This window comes from Budorcas taxicolor, chromosome X, assembly GCF_023091745.1.
Source record: "Budorcas taxicolor isolate Tak-1 chromosome X, Takin1.1, whole genome shotgun sequence".
Lineage (NCBI taxonomy): Eukaryota > Metazoa > Chordata > Mammalia > Artiodactyla > Bovidae > Budorcas > Budorcas taxicolor.
In genome coordinates, this window is record NC_068935.1 from 92,821,087 (window position 1) to 92,834,115 (window position 13,029).

At 39.2% G+C, this 13,029-nt stretch overlaps 1 protein-coding gene across 6 annotated transcripts in view; it reads right to left on the reverse strand.

The window, feature by feature from the left end:
* PFKFB1 (6-phosphofructo-2-kinase/fructose-2,6-biphosphatase 1) overlaps nt 1-13,029 on the reverse strand; it is a 132,779-nt gene that overhangs the window by 32,647 nt on the left and 87,103 nt on the right. For 5 of the 6 annotated variants that reach the window (XM_052662823.1, XM_052662826.1, XM_052662822.1 and 2 more), the window contains 3 exons: nt 10,898-10,991; nt 10,021-10,087; nt 9,123-9,197 (listed from right to left, as the gene is read on the reverse strand). In XM_052662823.1, coding sequence (XP_052518783.1) covers nt 9,123-9,197; nt 10,021-10,087; nt 10,898-10,991 — 236 coding nt within the window. The remainder of the gene's footprint in view (nt 1-9,122; nt 9,198-10,020; nt 10,088-10,897; nt 10,992-13,029) is intronic. The other variant, XM_052662824.1, reaches the window with a different exon arrangement.

Here is a 13,029-nt window from a genome sequence, read left to right on the forward strand (position 1 = left end):
AATGTCTGTTTAGTTCTTTGGCCCATTTTTTGATTGGGTCGTTTATTTTTCTGGAATTGAGCTGCAGGGGTTGCTTGTATATTTTTGAGATTAATTTTTTGTCAGTTGCTTCATTTTCTATCATTTTCTCCCATTCTGAAGGCTATCTTTTCAGCTTGCTTCTAGTTTCCATTTTTGTGCAGAAGCTTTTAATTTTAATTAGGGCCATTTATTTTTCCTTTTATTTCCAGTATTCTGGGAAGTGGGTCATAGAGGATCCTGCTGTGATTTATGCTGGAGAGTGTTTTGCCTATGTTCTCCTCTAGGAGTTTTATAGTTTCCAGTCTTACGTTTAGGTTTTAATCCATTTTGAGTTTATTTTTGTGTATGGTGTTAAAAAGTGTTCTAGTTTCACTCTTTTACAAGTGGTTGACCAGTTTTCCCAGCACCACTTGTCAAAGAGATTATCTTTTCTGCATTGTATATTCTTGCCTCCTGTGTCAAAGATAAGGTGTCCATAGGTGTGTGGATTTTTCTCTGGGCTTTCTGTTTTGTTCCATTGATCAATATTTCTGTCTTTGTGCCAGTACCATACTGTCTTGATGACTCTGACTTTGTAGTAGAGCCTGAAGTCAGGCAGGTTGATTACTCCAGTTCCATTCTTCTTTCTCAAGATTGCTTTGATTATTTGAGGTTTTTTGTATTTCCATACAAATTGTGAAATTATTTGTTCTAGCTGTGTGAAAAATATCGTTGGTAGCTTGGCAGGGATTGCATTGAATTTATAGATTGTTTGGGGTAGTATACTCATTTTCACTATACTGATTCTTCCAATCCATGAACATGGTATATTTCTCCATCTATTAGTGTCCTCTTTGATTTCTTTCACCAGTGTTTTATAGTTTTCTATATATAGGTCTTTTGTTTCTTTAGGTACATATATTCCTAAGTATTTTATTCTATTCATTGCAATGGTGAATGGACTTGTTTCCTTCATTTCTCTTTCTATTTTCTCATTATTAGTGTATAGGAATGCAAGGGATTTCTGTGTGTTGATTTTATATTCTGCAACTTTGCTATACTCATTAATTAGCTCTAGGAATTTTCTGGTGGAGTCTTTAGGGTTTTCTATGTAGAGGGTTTTCTATCATGTCATCTGCAAACAGTGAGAGTTTTACTTCTTCTTTTCCAATTTGGATTCCTTTTATTTCTTTTTCTGCTCTGATTTCTGTGGCCAAAACTTCCAAAACTATGTTGAATAATAGTGGTGAGAGTGGGCACCCTTGTCTTGTTCCTGACTTTAGGGGAAATGCTTTCAATTTTTCACCATTGAGGATAATGTTTGCTGTGGGTTTGTCATATATAGCTTTTATTATGTTGAGGTATGTTCCTTCTATTCCTGCTTTCTGGAGAGTTCTTATCATAAATGGATGTTGAATTTTGTCAAAGGCTTTCTCTGCCTCTATTGAGATAATCATATGGCTTTTATTTTTCAATTTGTTAATGTGGTGTATTACATTGATTGATTTGCGGATATTGAAGAATTCTTGCATCCCTGGGATAAAGCCCACTTGGTCGTGGTGTATGATCTTTTTAACATGTTGTTGGATTCTGATTGCTAGAATTTTGTTAAGGATTTTTACATCTATGTTCATCAGTAATATTGGCCTGTAGTTTTCTTTTTTTGTGGTGTCTTTGTCAGGTTTTGGTATTAGGGTGATGGTGGCCTCATAGAATGAGTTTGAAAGTTGACCTTCCTCTGCAATTTTCTGGAAGAGTTTGAGTAGGATAGGTGTTAGCTCGTCTCGAAATTTTTGGTAGAATTCAGCTGTGAAGCCGTCTGGACCTGGGCTTTGTTTTTTTTTTTTTTTTTTTTGCTGGAAGATTTCTGATTACAGTTTCAGTTTCCGTGCTTGTGATTTTTTTTTTTTTTTTTTAAGATTTTCTATTTCTTCCTGGTTCAGTTTTGGAAAGTTGTACTTTTCTAAGAATTTGTCTATTTCTTCCACGTTGTCCATTTTATTGGCATATAATTGCTGATAGTAGTCTCTTATGATCCTTTGTATTTTTGTGTTGTCTGTTGTGATCTCTCCATTTTCATTTCTAATTTTGTTGATTTGATTTTTCTCACTTTGTTTAAACGAGTCTGGCTAATGGTTTGTCAATTTTATTTATCCTTTCAAAGAACCAGCTTTTGGCTTTGTTGATTTTTGCTATGGTCTCTTTTGTTTCTTTTGTATTTATTTCTGCCCTAATTTTAAAGATTTCTTTCCTTCTACTAACCCTGGGGTCCTTCATTTCTTCCTTTTCTAGTTGCTTTCAGTATAAAGTTAGGTTATTTATTGGACTTTTTTCTTGTTTCATGAGGTATGCCTTCGTTGCTATGAACTTTCCCCTTAGCACTTATTTTACAGTGTCCCACAGGTTTTGGGTTGTTGTGTTTTCATTTTGATTCATTTCTATGCATATTTTGATTTCTTTTGTGATTTGTTGGTTATTCAGAAGCATGTTGTTCAGCCTCTATATGTTGGAATTTTTAATAGTTTTTATTTCCTGTAATTGAGATCTAATCTTACTGCATTGTGGTCAGAAAAGATGCTTGGAATTATTTAATTTTTTTTTGAATTTACCAAGGCTAGATTTATGGCCCAGTACATGATCTATCCTGGAGAAGGTTCCGTGTGTGCTTGAGAAAAAAGTGAAATTCATTGTTTTGGGATGAAATGTCTTATAGATATCAATTAGGTCCAACTGATCTATTGTTATCATTTAAAGTTTGTGTTTCATTTCTGTTTAGTTGGTCTATCCATAGGTATGGGTGGGGTATTAAAGTCTCCCACTATTATTGTGTCATTGTTAATTTCCCCTTTCATACTTGTTAGCATTTGTCTTACATATTGTGGTGCTCCTATGTTGGGTGCATATATATTTATAATTGTGTTATCTTCTTCTTGGATTGATCCTTTGATCATTATGTAGTGTCCTTCTTTGTCTCTTTTCACAGCCTTTGTTTTAAAGTCTATTTTATCTGATATGAGTATTGCTACTCCTGCTTTCTTTTGGTCTCTATTTGCATGGAATATCTTTTTCCAGCCCTTCACTTTCAGTCTGTATGTGTCCCTTGTTTTGAGGTGCGTCTCTTGTAGACAACATATATAAGGGTCTTGTTTTTGTATCCATTCAGCCAGTCTTTGTCTTTTGGTTGGGGCATTCAACCCACTTATATTTAAGGTAATTATTGATAAGTATGATCCCGTTGCCATTTACTTTATTATTTTGGGTTTGAGTTTATACACCCTTTTTGTGTTTCCTGTCTAGAGAATATCCTTTAGCATTTGTTGGAGAGCTGGTTTGGTGGTGCTGAATTCTCTCAGCTTTTGCTTGTCTGTAGTTTTTGATTTCTCCTTCATATTTGAATGAGATCCTTGCTGTGTACAGTCATCTGGGTTGTAGGTTAATTTCTTTCATCACTTTAAGTATGTCTTGCCATTCCCTCCTGGCCTGAAGAGTTTCTATTGAAAGACCAGCTGTTATCCTTATGGGAATCCCCTTGTGTGTTATTTGTTGTTTTTTCCCTTGCTGCTTTTAATATTTGTTCTTTGTATTTGATCTTTGTTAATTTGATTAATATGCATCTTGGGGTGTTTCGTTTTGGGTTTATTTTATTTGGGACTCTCTGGGTTTCTTGGACTTGGGTGATTATTTCCTTCCCCATATAAGGGAAGTTTTCAACTATTATCTTCTCAAGTATTTCCTCATGGACTTTCTTTTTGTCTTCTTCTGGGACTCTTATGATTTGAATTTTGGGGCATTTAACATTGTCCTGGAGGTCTCTGAGATTGTCCTCATTCTTTTAATTCGTTTTTCTTTTTTCCTCTCTGATTCATTTATTTCTACCATTCTATCTTCTACCTCACTAATCCTATCTTCTGCCTTATTCTACTATTTATTCTAGTATCTTATTCTACTATTTGTTCTCTCCAGAGTGTTTTTCATCTCGTTTATTGCATTATTCATTATATATTGACTCTTTTTTATTTCTTCTAGATCCTCGTTAAACCTTTCTTGCATCTTCTCAATCCTTGTCTCCAGGCTATTTATCTGTGTTTCCATTTTGATTTCAAGATTTTGGATCATTTTCACTATCATTATTCGGAATTCTTTATCAGGTAGATTCCCAATTTCTTCCTCTTTTGTTTGGTTTGATGGGTATTTATCCTGTTCCTTTACGTTCCTCTGTCTCTTCATCTTTTTTAAATTGCTGTGTTTGGGGTGGCCTTTCTGAATTATGGCAGTTTGTGGAGTTATCTTTATTGTGGAGTTTCCTCACTGTGGGTAGGGTTGTACGGGTGGCATGTCAAGGTTTCCTGGTTAGGGAAGCTTGTGTCAGTATTCTGGTGGGTGGAGCTGGATTTCTTCTCTCTGGAGTGCAATGAAGTGTCCAGTAATGAGTTATGAGATGTCAGTGTGTTTGGAGTGACTTTGGACAGCCTGTATATTGAAGCTCAGGGCTGTGTTCCTGTGTTGGTGGAGAATTTGAATGGTATGTCTTGCTCTAGAACTTATTGGTCCTTGGATGATGCTTGGTTTCAGTGTATGTATGGAGGCATTTGATGAGTTCCTGTTGATTAATGTTCCCTGGAGTCAGGAGTTCTTTGGTGTTCTTAGGATTTGGACTTAAACCTCCTGCTTCTGATTTTCAGTCTTATTTTTACAGTAGCCTCAAGACTTCTCCATATATACAGCACCACTGATAAAACATCTAGGTTAAAGATGAAAAGTTTCTCCACAGTGAGGGACACCCAGAGATGTTTACAGAGTTACATGGAGAAGAGAAGAGAGAGGAGGGAGATAGAGGTGACCAGGATGAGATGAGGTGGAATCAAAAGAGGAGACAGAAAGCTAGCCAGTAATCACTTCCTTATGTGTGCTCCACAGTCTGGATCCCTCAGAGATGTTCACGGGGTTATACAGAGAAGATAAGAGGGAGGAAGGAGACAGGTCGCCAGGAGGATAAAAGGGGGAGTTAAAAGGTGAGAGACAGATTCAACCTATGTGTAAGCAGTTCCCTAAGTGTTCTCCACTGTCCAGAACACACAAAGAGATTCACAGAGTTGGGTATAGAAGAGAAGGGGGAGGGAGGAGATAGAGGTTACCTAGTGGAGAAAAAGGAGAGTCCAAAGGGGGAGAGAGCGGTCAAGCCAGTAATCTCGCTCCCAAGTAGAAATGGGTACTGAAAATTGGGTTCTTAAAGGTACAAAATTGATAACAAATACCAAAAAGCAAAGATTAAAAGTCTAGAGTAGAAGTTGGATTTTCAAAAATACAATATTAATGAAAAGAGTCACAAAAATTATTATATATATATATATATATATATGTAGTTTGCTTTAAAAAACAGGGTCTCTTTTTTTGAAAAGTAATAGTAGGTATTATTTTCTCCCATTCAGAAGGCTGTCTTTTCACCTTGCTTATATTTTCCTTTGTTGTGCAGAAGCTTTTAATTTTAATTAGGTTCCATTTGTTTATTTTTGCTTTTATTTCCAGTATTCTGGGAGGTGGATCATAGAGGATCCTGCTGTGATTTATGTCGGAGAGTGTTTTGCCTATGTTGTTCTCTAGGAGTTTTATAGTTTCTGGTCTTACATTTAGATCTTTAATCCATTTTGAGTTTATTTTTGTGTGCGGTGTTAAAAAGTGATCTAGTTTCATTCTTTTACAAGTGGTTGACCAGTTTTCCCAGCACCACTTGTTAAAGAGATTGTCTTTACTCCATTGTATATTCTTGCCTCCTTTGTCGAAGATAAGGTGTCCATATGTGTGTGGATTTATCTCTGGGCTTTCTATTTTGTTCCATTGATCTATATTTCTGTCTTTGTGCCAGTACCATACTGTCTTGATGACTGTGGCTTTGTAGTAGAGCCTGAAGTCAGGCAAGTTGATTCCTCCAGTTCCATTCTTCTTTCTCAAGATTGCTTTGACTATTCGAGGTTTTTTGTATTTCCATACAAATCGTGAAATTATTTGTTCTAGTTCTGTGAAAAATATCTTTGGTAGCTTGATAGGGATTGCATTGAATTTGTAAATTGCTTTGGGTAGTATACTCATTTTCACTATATTGATTCTTCCAATCCATGAACATGGTATATTTCTCCATCTATTAGTGTCCTCTTTGATTTCTTTCATCAGTGTCTTATAGTTTTCTATATATAGGTCTTTAGTTTCTTTAGGTAGATATATTCCCAAGTATTTTATCCTTTTCGTTGCAATGGTGAATGGAATTGTTTCCTTAATTTCTTTTTCTACTTTCTCATTATAACTGACAAACAACTAATCTCAAAAATATACAAGCAACTTATGCAGCTCAATTCCAGAAAAATGAATGACCCAATCAAAAAATGGGCCAAAGAACTAAATAGACATTTCTCCAAAGAAGACATACGGATGGCTGACAAACACATGAAAAGATGCTCAACATCACTCATTATTAGAGAAATACCACAAAAACCAAATGAGGTACCGTTTCACACCAGTCAGAATGGCTGCAATCCAAAAATCTGCAAGCAATAAATGCTGGAGAGGGTGTGGAGAAAAGGGAACCCTCCTACACTGTTGGTGGGAATGCAAACTAGTACAGCCACTATGGAGAACAGTGTGGAGATTCCTTAAAAAATTGCAAATAGAACTGCTTTATGACCCAGCAATCCCACTGCTGGGCATACACACCGAGGAAACCAGAATTGAAAGAGACACATGTACCCCAATGTTCATTGTAGCACTGTTTATAATAGCCAGGACATGGAAACAACCTAGATGTCCATCAGCAGATGAATGGATCAGAAATCTGTGGTACATATACACAATGGAGTATTACTCAGCCATTAAAAAGAATACATTTGAATCAGTTCTGATGAGATGGATGAAACTGGAGTCTGCTATACAGAGTGAAGTAAGCCAGAAAGAAAAACACCAATACGTATACTAACACAGATATGGAATTTAGAAAGATGGCAATGATGACCCTGTATGCAAGACAGCAAAAAAGACACAGATGTGTATAGCGGACTTTTGGACTCAGAGGGAGAGGGAGAGGGTGGGGTGATTTGGGAGAATGTCATTGAAACATGTATACTATCATGTAAGAATCGAATCGCCAGTCTATGTCTGATGCAGGATACAGCATGCTTGGGGCTGGTGCACGGGGACGACCCAGAGAGATATTATGGGGAGGGAGGTGGGAGGGGGCTTCACGTTTGGGAACACATGTACACCCATGGTGGATTCATGTCAATGTATGGCAAAACCAATACAGTATTGTAAAGTAAAATAAAGTAAAAATAAAAATTAAAAAAAAGTAATAGTAGGTTATAAAAATGAAAATTAAAGGAGCAATAGAGGACTTAAAAATTAAAAAATTTAAATTAAAGAATGATAGTAAAAATAGTAAAAATATATCTAGGACTTTCTCTGGTGGTGTTGTGGGCAGTGCGGGGTCAATTCATTTTTGGATAGTTCCTTGATCTGGCTTATATTTCTCAAGATCTACAGGCCCCTTCCTATGTGGTTGGTACTAACTACAGGGTTTTAATCTATTGCACCTATCACTTCCAAGGAGGTTCCCTCTGTTTTAGCTTCTTCTGTTCGCTGGTCTTTTCAGTGTCTAATTTCCACCCTGGCACAAGAGGGTGGTGGTGGACACTCTTTTAGGCTCACTTGTTCAGTCGTGCTGTGGGGAGGGAGGGATGCTGCAAACAAATAACACTGGCATGTGCTCGCAGTGTCTCAGCCACACTGGGTTTGCCCCTGCTCATGGTGTGTGTGCTTTCCCTGTCTACACTGCTTAGGCTCTAGGTTGCTCTGCTGGGAACTGTCTGAGGCTGGCCCTGGATTGTATGCCCTTCCCAGGTCTAAGCCGCTCAGGTTAAGGTACTTGGGTACTCCTCAGAGGTGCATACTCGGTTGGGCCTACATTTTGTGCCCTTCTGAGGTCCGAGCAGCTCAGGTGATCAGGTGTTTGGAGAGTGCGGTCACTGTGACTTATCGTCTCCCTCGTCCCTGCCTCTCGGTTTTCTGGGTGTACAACCAGCACACCTTCTCAGGCGGATGTTGACCGTTCAGGATCCCAAGAAGTCTTGGTTAGCAATGAAGCCTGCTTGTAGTTTGGTAGATGATGCCCCTCTGGGGCCGTGATTGCCCCCTTCCGGCTCTGGTTGCCCTCGCCTGCCTGTCACCGGAGGGGGATGGGCCTGCCTGCAGCCGGCTAGCTCTGCTCAGTCCTTTGTTCTGTGAGGGGGCCTGACGGTGTCTTAGGTTTAGGGCTTTTTGCATGGTAGTTATCCCACAGTCTGGTTTGCTAGCCCAAGTTAGTTCACTCAGATTGCCCTCGGGGCATTCAGGCCCATTCCTTACTCTAAGCAATGCAGTCCGCACCTCTCTGCGCAGCCCTCACTTGCTTGTGGTGGATGCAGGTGTCTGCGCTGCTTCTTCACTGGGGGAGTTACCACTGGGCAGGTAATCTGTGGGTTTTAATTATTTATTTATTTTTCCTCCTGATTATGTTGCCCTCTGTGGTTCCAAGGCTTGGCACAGACTCGGCAGTGAGAGTGTTTCCTGATGTTTGGAAACGTCTCTTTTTTGACTCCCTTTCCAGGACAGAGTTCCGTCCCTACCTCTTTTGTCTCTCTTTTTGTCTTTTATATTTTTTCCTACCTCTTTTCAAAGACAATGGGCTGCTTTGATGGGTGCCTGATGTCCTCTGCTGGCATTCAGAAGTTGTTTTGTGGAATTTACTCAGTGTTAGAGGCATTTCTGACAATGTAATTTCATACAGTGGTGCTTTTAGGATTCTGAGTTTTATGAGGCAGATTGGCCCTAAATTGTAGTGATTCCATCTCCTCCTTCCTCATACCCATCCACCAGTGTCAGCTTCTCAGTAATTATCTTCCATTGCCTTATGTGGCATCCCTTCTTTCCTGTTCTGTTCTGTTTTTCTGTTTCTAACTGTGATCTGGAAAGCCATATAACTCAATTAAAATGCTGAGCCTATGGTAGCTGATTTGGCATCTCTGTCCCCTGGTTTGGCTTTCTTTGGGGTTTCCTCATAGATGAGTAGGCTCTAGATAAGAGTTGAAGAGTTACTCTACCTTGTAACCATGTTCTTTAGCAAACTGCAGAATCAATGACCGTCGTTCTCTGGTAGTGTTGGTGGCATCAAAAACCTAGAGGCACACGATGAGATTGGTTTGCCTTAAATCTAGTTCTGATAGAATGCCTACTCTTTGACCATCCCTATGCTAAGCAAATGGTTTCAAGGAGGAGATAAAACTTGGCCAGGGTTTTGAAGGATTTGAAATGACTTATATCAATTTCTCAAGCATTCATTGAGCCCTTGCTGTCTTCCCAGAGATGTAGCAGACTGTAGGCACAAAAAGGCCAGAGGAAAACTGTGGAATTCTATTAGGCCCATTTTACAGGTAAAATAGCTGAGACTTAGAAGAAGGGTTTCTTTTACCCAAGGCCACTGAGACTTACTGATAAAGCAGAGTTGAAACTGATTTTCTCAGCTCCTAGGTGAAGCTTCTTCCCTTCCTATCACTTTGGAGTTCTTTGAAGCCCTTTTAGAATTTCCAAATCCTAAGTCAGAGGTTTATGAGATTAAATTGACTAGGTGTTTAGGTAAATCTCTGGAACTTAAAAATGTTTCTATTGCAGTCAGATTTTAGTGTAGTCCTATTGAATTCTTGGGGATAGAGTGGTAGACTCTATTGATTAGGAGTATAGATTCTGGAGCTATACAACCTGTACTCCAGTTCTGGCCTACCCTTTGGGAAAATATTTAACTATTTGGTCTTTCTGCACTACATTTTTCTGGGGTATAAAATGGAGTATAGTAAAAAATATTTTTATCTTGTGGGGGAGGCTGGAATTAAATTAATACATGCAAAGTGCTTAGAATAATGTATAGAACATAATAAACACTCCACATATATTAGCTCTTCTTCATCCCAACAGAAACCCAAGAGAAAATGCAAATTTCCTTACTGCAACACGACCTTCCTCATGGCTGAGATAGCTATGAACATCTTTCAGGGCTGCTAGGGCACACTGCCTGAAAAAGATGAAGAAAGAAACAGACAGCTACTATACCAAAGATGGGTTCCTCTCTATTCTGCATTATCTTTTGTACTATATCTAAAATGTCATACATTAAATTATTCATCTGTTGAATATCTACAAAGGGTGTTCTATGTTCTAAGAATTATAACAAGCACAGAGAAGTCACACAGTTGAAAGTGGCTCTGTGTAGACATCTTAGGGGCATAACATACCCAGGAAAAGTAAACTAATGACCGAGCCATACTATCAAGGGCTCCAAACCTCGAACTAATAGTGCTTAAACTGAACTGGGTCTTGAACCCACGAAGAGCCTGGATACATAGTCTGTAAAGTAGAAGGCATTCCTGGCACATATAACAGGACAAACACAGGTAACATGATGGAAATGTATTTACACTTTTGACAAAAATCTGTTTAGTGATTACTCTTTGTTGGGTTCCATTATGAGAATATAGATCAATAAATGAGACTCAGGCTCTGTTCTGAAAGTGTTCAGAGTCTTGTAGAAGACAAACACCTCGAGGTTTAATGGATGAGATCAGAGCGGGCCAAATTACTGAGACTCTTATTTTAAATGCTAGGCTAAATTTCCACTCTTTCCTGTCAAAAGTAAGAAACTGTTAAAAGTTCTTAAGCAGGGGATGGATATGACCAGAAATAGGTTTCAGTTAAAATAGTGTAAGAATTGTCTTAACTAGTCTCCTTACTAACCCAAATTGCTCTGCTGTACTCCACTGTCATCTGAATAGAGGCTTCCTTCAGCCAGGGGACAGCAAAGGTCTTTAAAATGTTAGGTACTCACTTCCTGATAAGTAGGGCCTCCATGTTGTCGGGAAGAAAGAATTCGTAGTTCTTGTAGCTCACTGCCTCTCGTCGATATTGACCTAAATTAAACACTGAAAGCAGGAAGCCCTGGTGAAGTGGTTGGGAAGATCTCAGTGGCAAAAAAAAAAAAAAAAAAAAAAAAAAAGTCCTTTCTGGGAGGGATCTCAGAGGTAAAAAAGGTAAAGTTTTAATTATATAATATGTATACAAAGCCTCAAATTATGGCGTCCAGCTCACTTACTCCTCACAACAACCTTAAAAAGTAGGAATCGCTATTCCCATTTTATAAATGAGAAAATGAAATTTCAGAAAAAGGAAGTAACTCTCATTGTAAGTGGAGAGCTGGGATTCAAACAAAGGTCTGTTTGGTTCCAAAGCTGGTGATCTTTCCACTATTCCGTTTTATCATAAACTACAAAACTTTTAATGTCCCACTCCATTGGAAAGATAAAGAAACTGGGATCCTGGGAGTAAACCAAGGGTCAAACATTGAGCAAGCTGGGGGTATAACTAGACTTGGCCTTCTGATACTTAGTCCAATGTTATCATACTTTATGCATCAGTATAGAGAACCTAGATATGTTGGACTTTTTAGGCCACACTTTCTCATTTGTAGTGGTGATAAACCAGAGAGGAAAGAGGGAAAGGGGGAACAAGGGGATAATAAGCAAAGAGGTAATGTACTCTTTCATTCATTCATCCAACAAATACTTTCTCATGTCTACTTTGTAAATCAGGACATGAGTTCTTGGGTCTCAGAGATGAATCAAATCTGCATGATGGATCCACAAGAAGCTCACCATGCAGAAGGCAAGACATAGAATAAACCAGGAAACAGAGAGCTCTCACCCAGTTTATTAAATGCTATGACAGAGTCATGCAAAAGAGTAAGGGGGAAGGAAAGACTAACTAAACTTAGAGTAGTCTCAGAAGCTTATTTTGGAGAAAGCAGCATTTGTACCAGTCTTTATAGGAAAGCAGACCTTTTATAGGCAGGCATGGTGTGTGGGAGAGGGGAACAAAGATATTCCAGGTAGAGGAACAGTTTGAGCAAGGATGTGGCATTGGCAGAATGCAGAACATGAGTCATCCAATTGTGACTGAGGCATGTGAGCTTGGCAGAGGCCAATCATGAAGGGCCTTGAACAAATGATAGGCTAAGGGGCTTGGATCTAAACCTGCCAGTCAAGGGAACCCTTGGTAGCTACAGATATGGGCAGCTATGTGTTTGAAACATGACTCTGAGGGTCTCTGTGTGAGTGGAGCAGATGGGAAGCAGGTGCATCGGAGCAGAGACCCATCTGCCACCATCACATGTGCCCCTACACTCAGCAGAGGCTCTTCAGAGCCTGCAGTCATACAAGAACTATTCCTTCTCCCCTTCTCTTCTGCCAATGTCCTATTCCTCCCACAGGAGGAATATACCAGACCTCCCAGCTCAAATATACCATATATGGAAGATTTCACTGCCTTCCAGGTGGTGATTTCCTCTGTGAGACCCTCAGTACCCTGCTCTGGGATTCTTCAGTGACATGTTGCATTCTTATGCACCCTAGTCAAATGGAGAAATCTTCAAGGACGGGGTGTGAATCTCATTTAGTTTTGCATGTCCAGTGCATAGTATGGGTTTTGGCACATAGAGGACCAGTAGGAAACTCACCAGTGAATGAGAAAAACAGAAAGTAAATGTGTGGAAAGAAGAAATGGGAGAAGGAGAGGAGAAGACTGGAGAGAGGGAGGGAAGGGGGCAGATAGGGTGTAGGGATGGTCAAGAGAAATGAGAGGAAGAACATGGAGGGAAGTACAGGGCCAATGTGGATTCTCTCCTCTTTTCATCAGTAGTGCCAAGTATCAGACAGTGAGTGTCAGTGTCAGACACAGTGAGTGTTAGGCTTTGGAATCAACCAGATGTGTGTTCGTATCTTGGTTCCATCACCTTGTGTTCCATCACCTTGGTTGATGTTACATACATGTGATGTGTTCCATCACATGGTGACCACATGCCTTCAGACAAGATGCATCAACTCTTGGGCATTAGTTTCATCAACTGTGGGATGATGATAATACTAGTCCCTCCCACATGGGTATTTTAGAGCTTAAGAATAGATG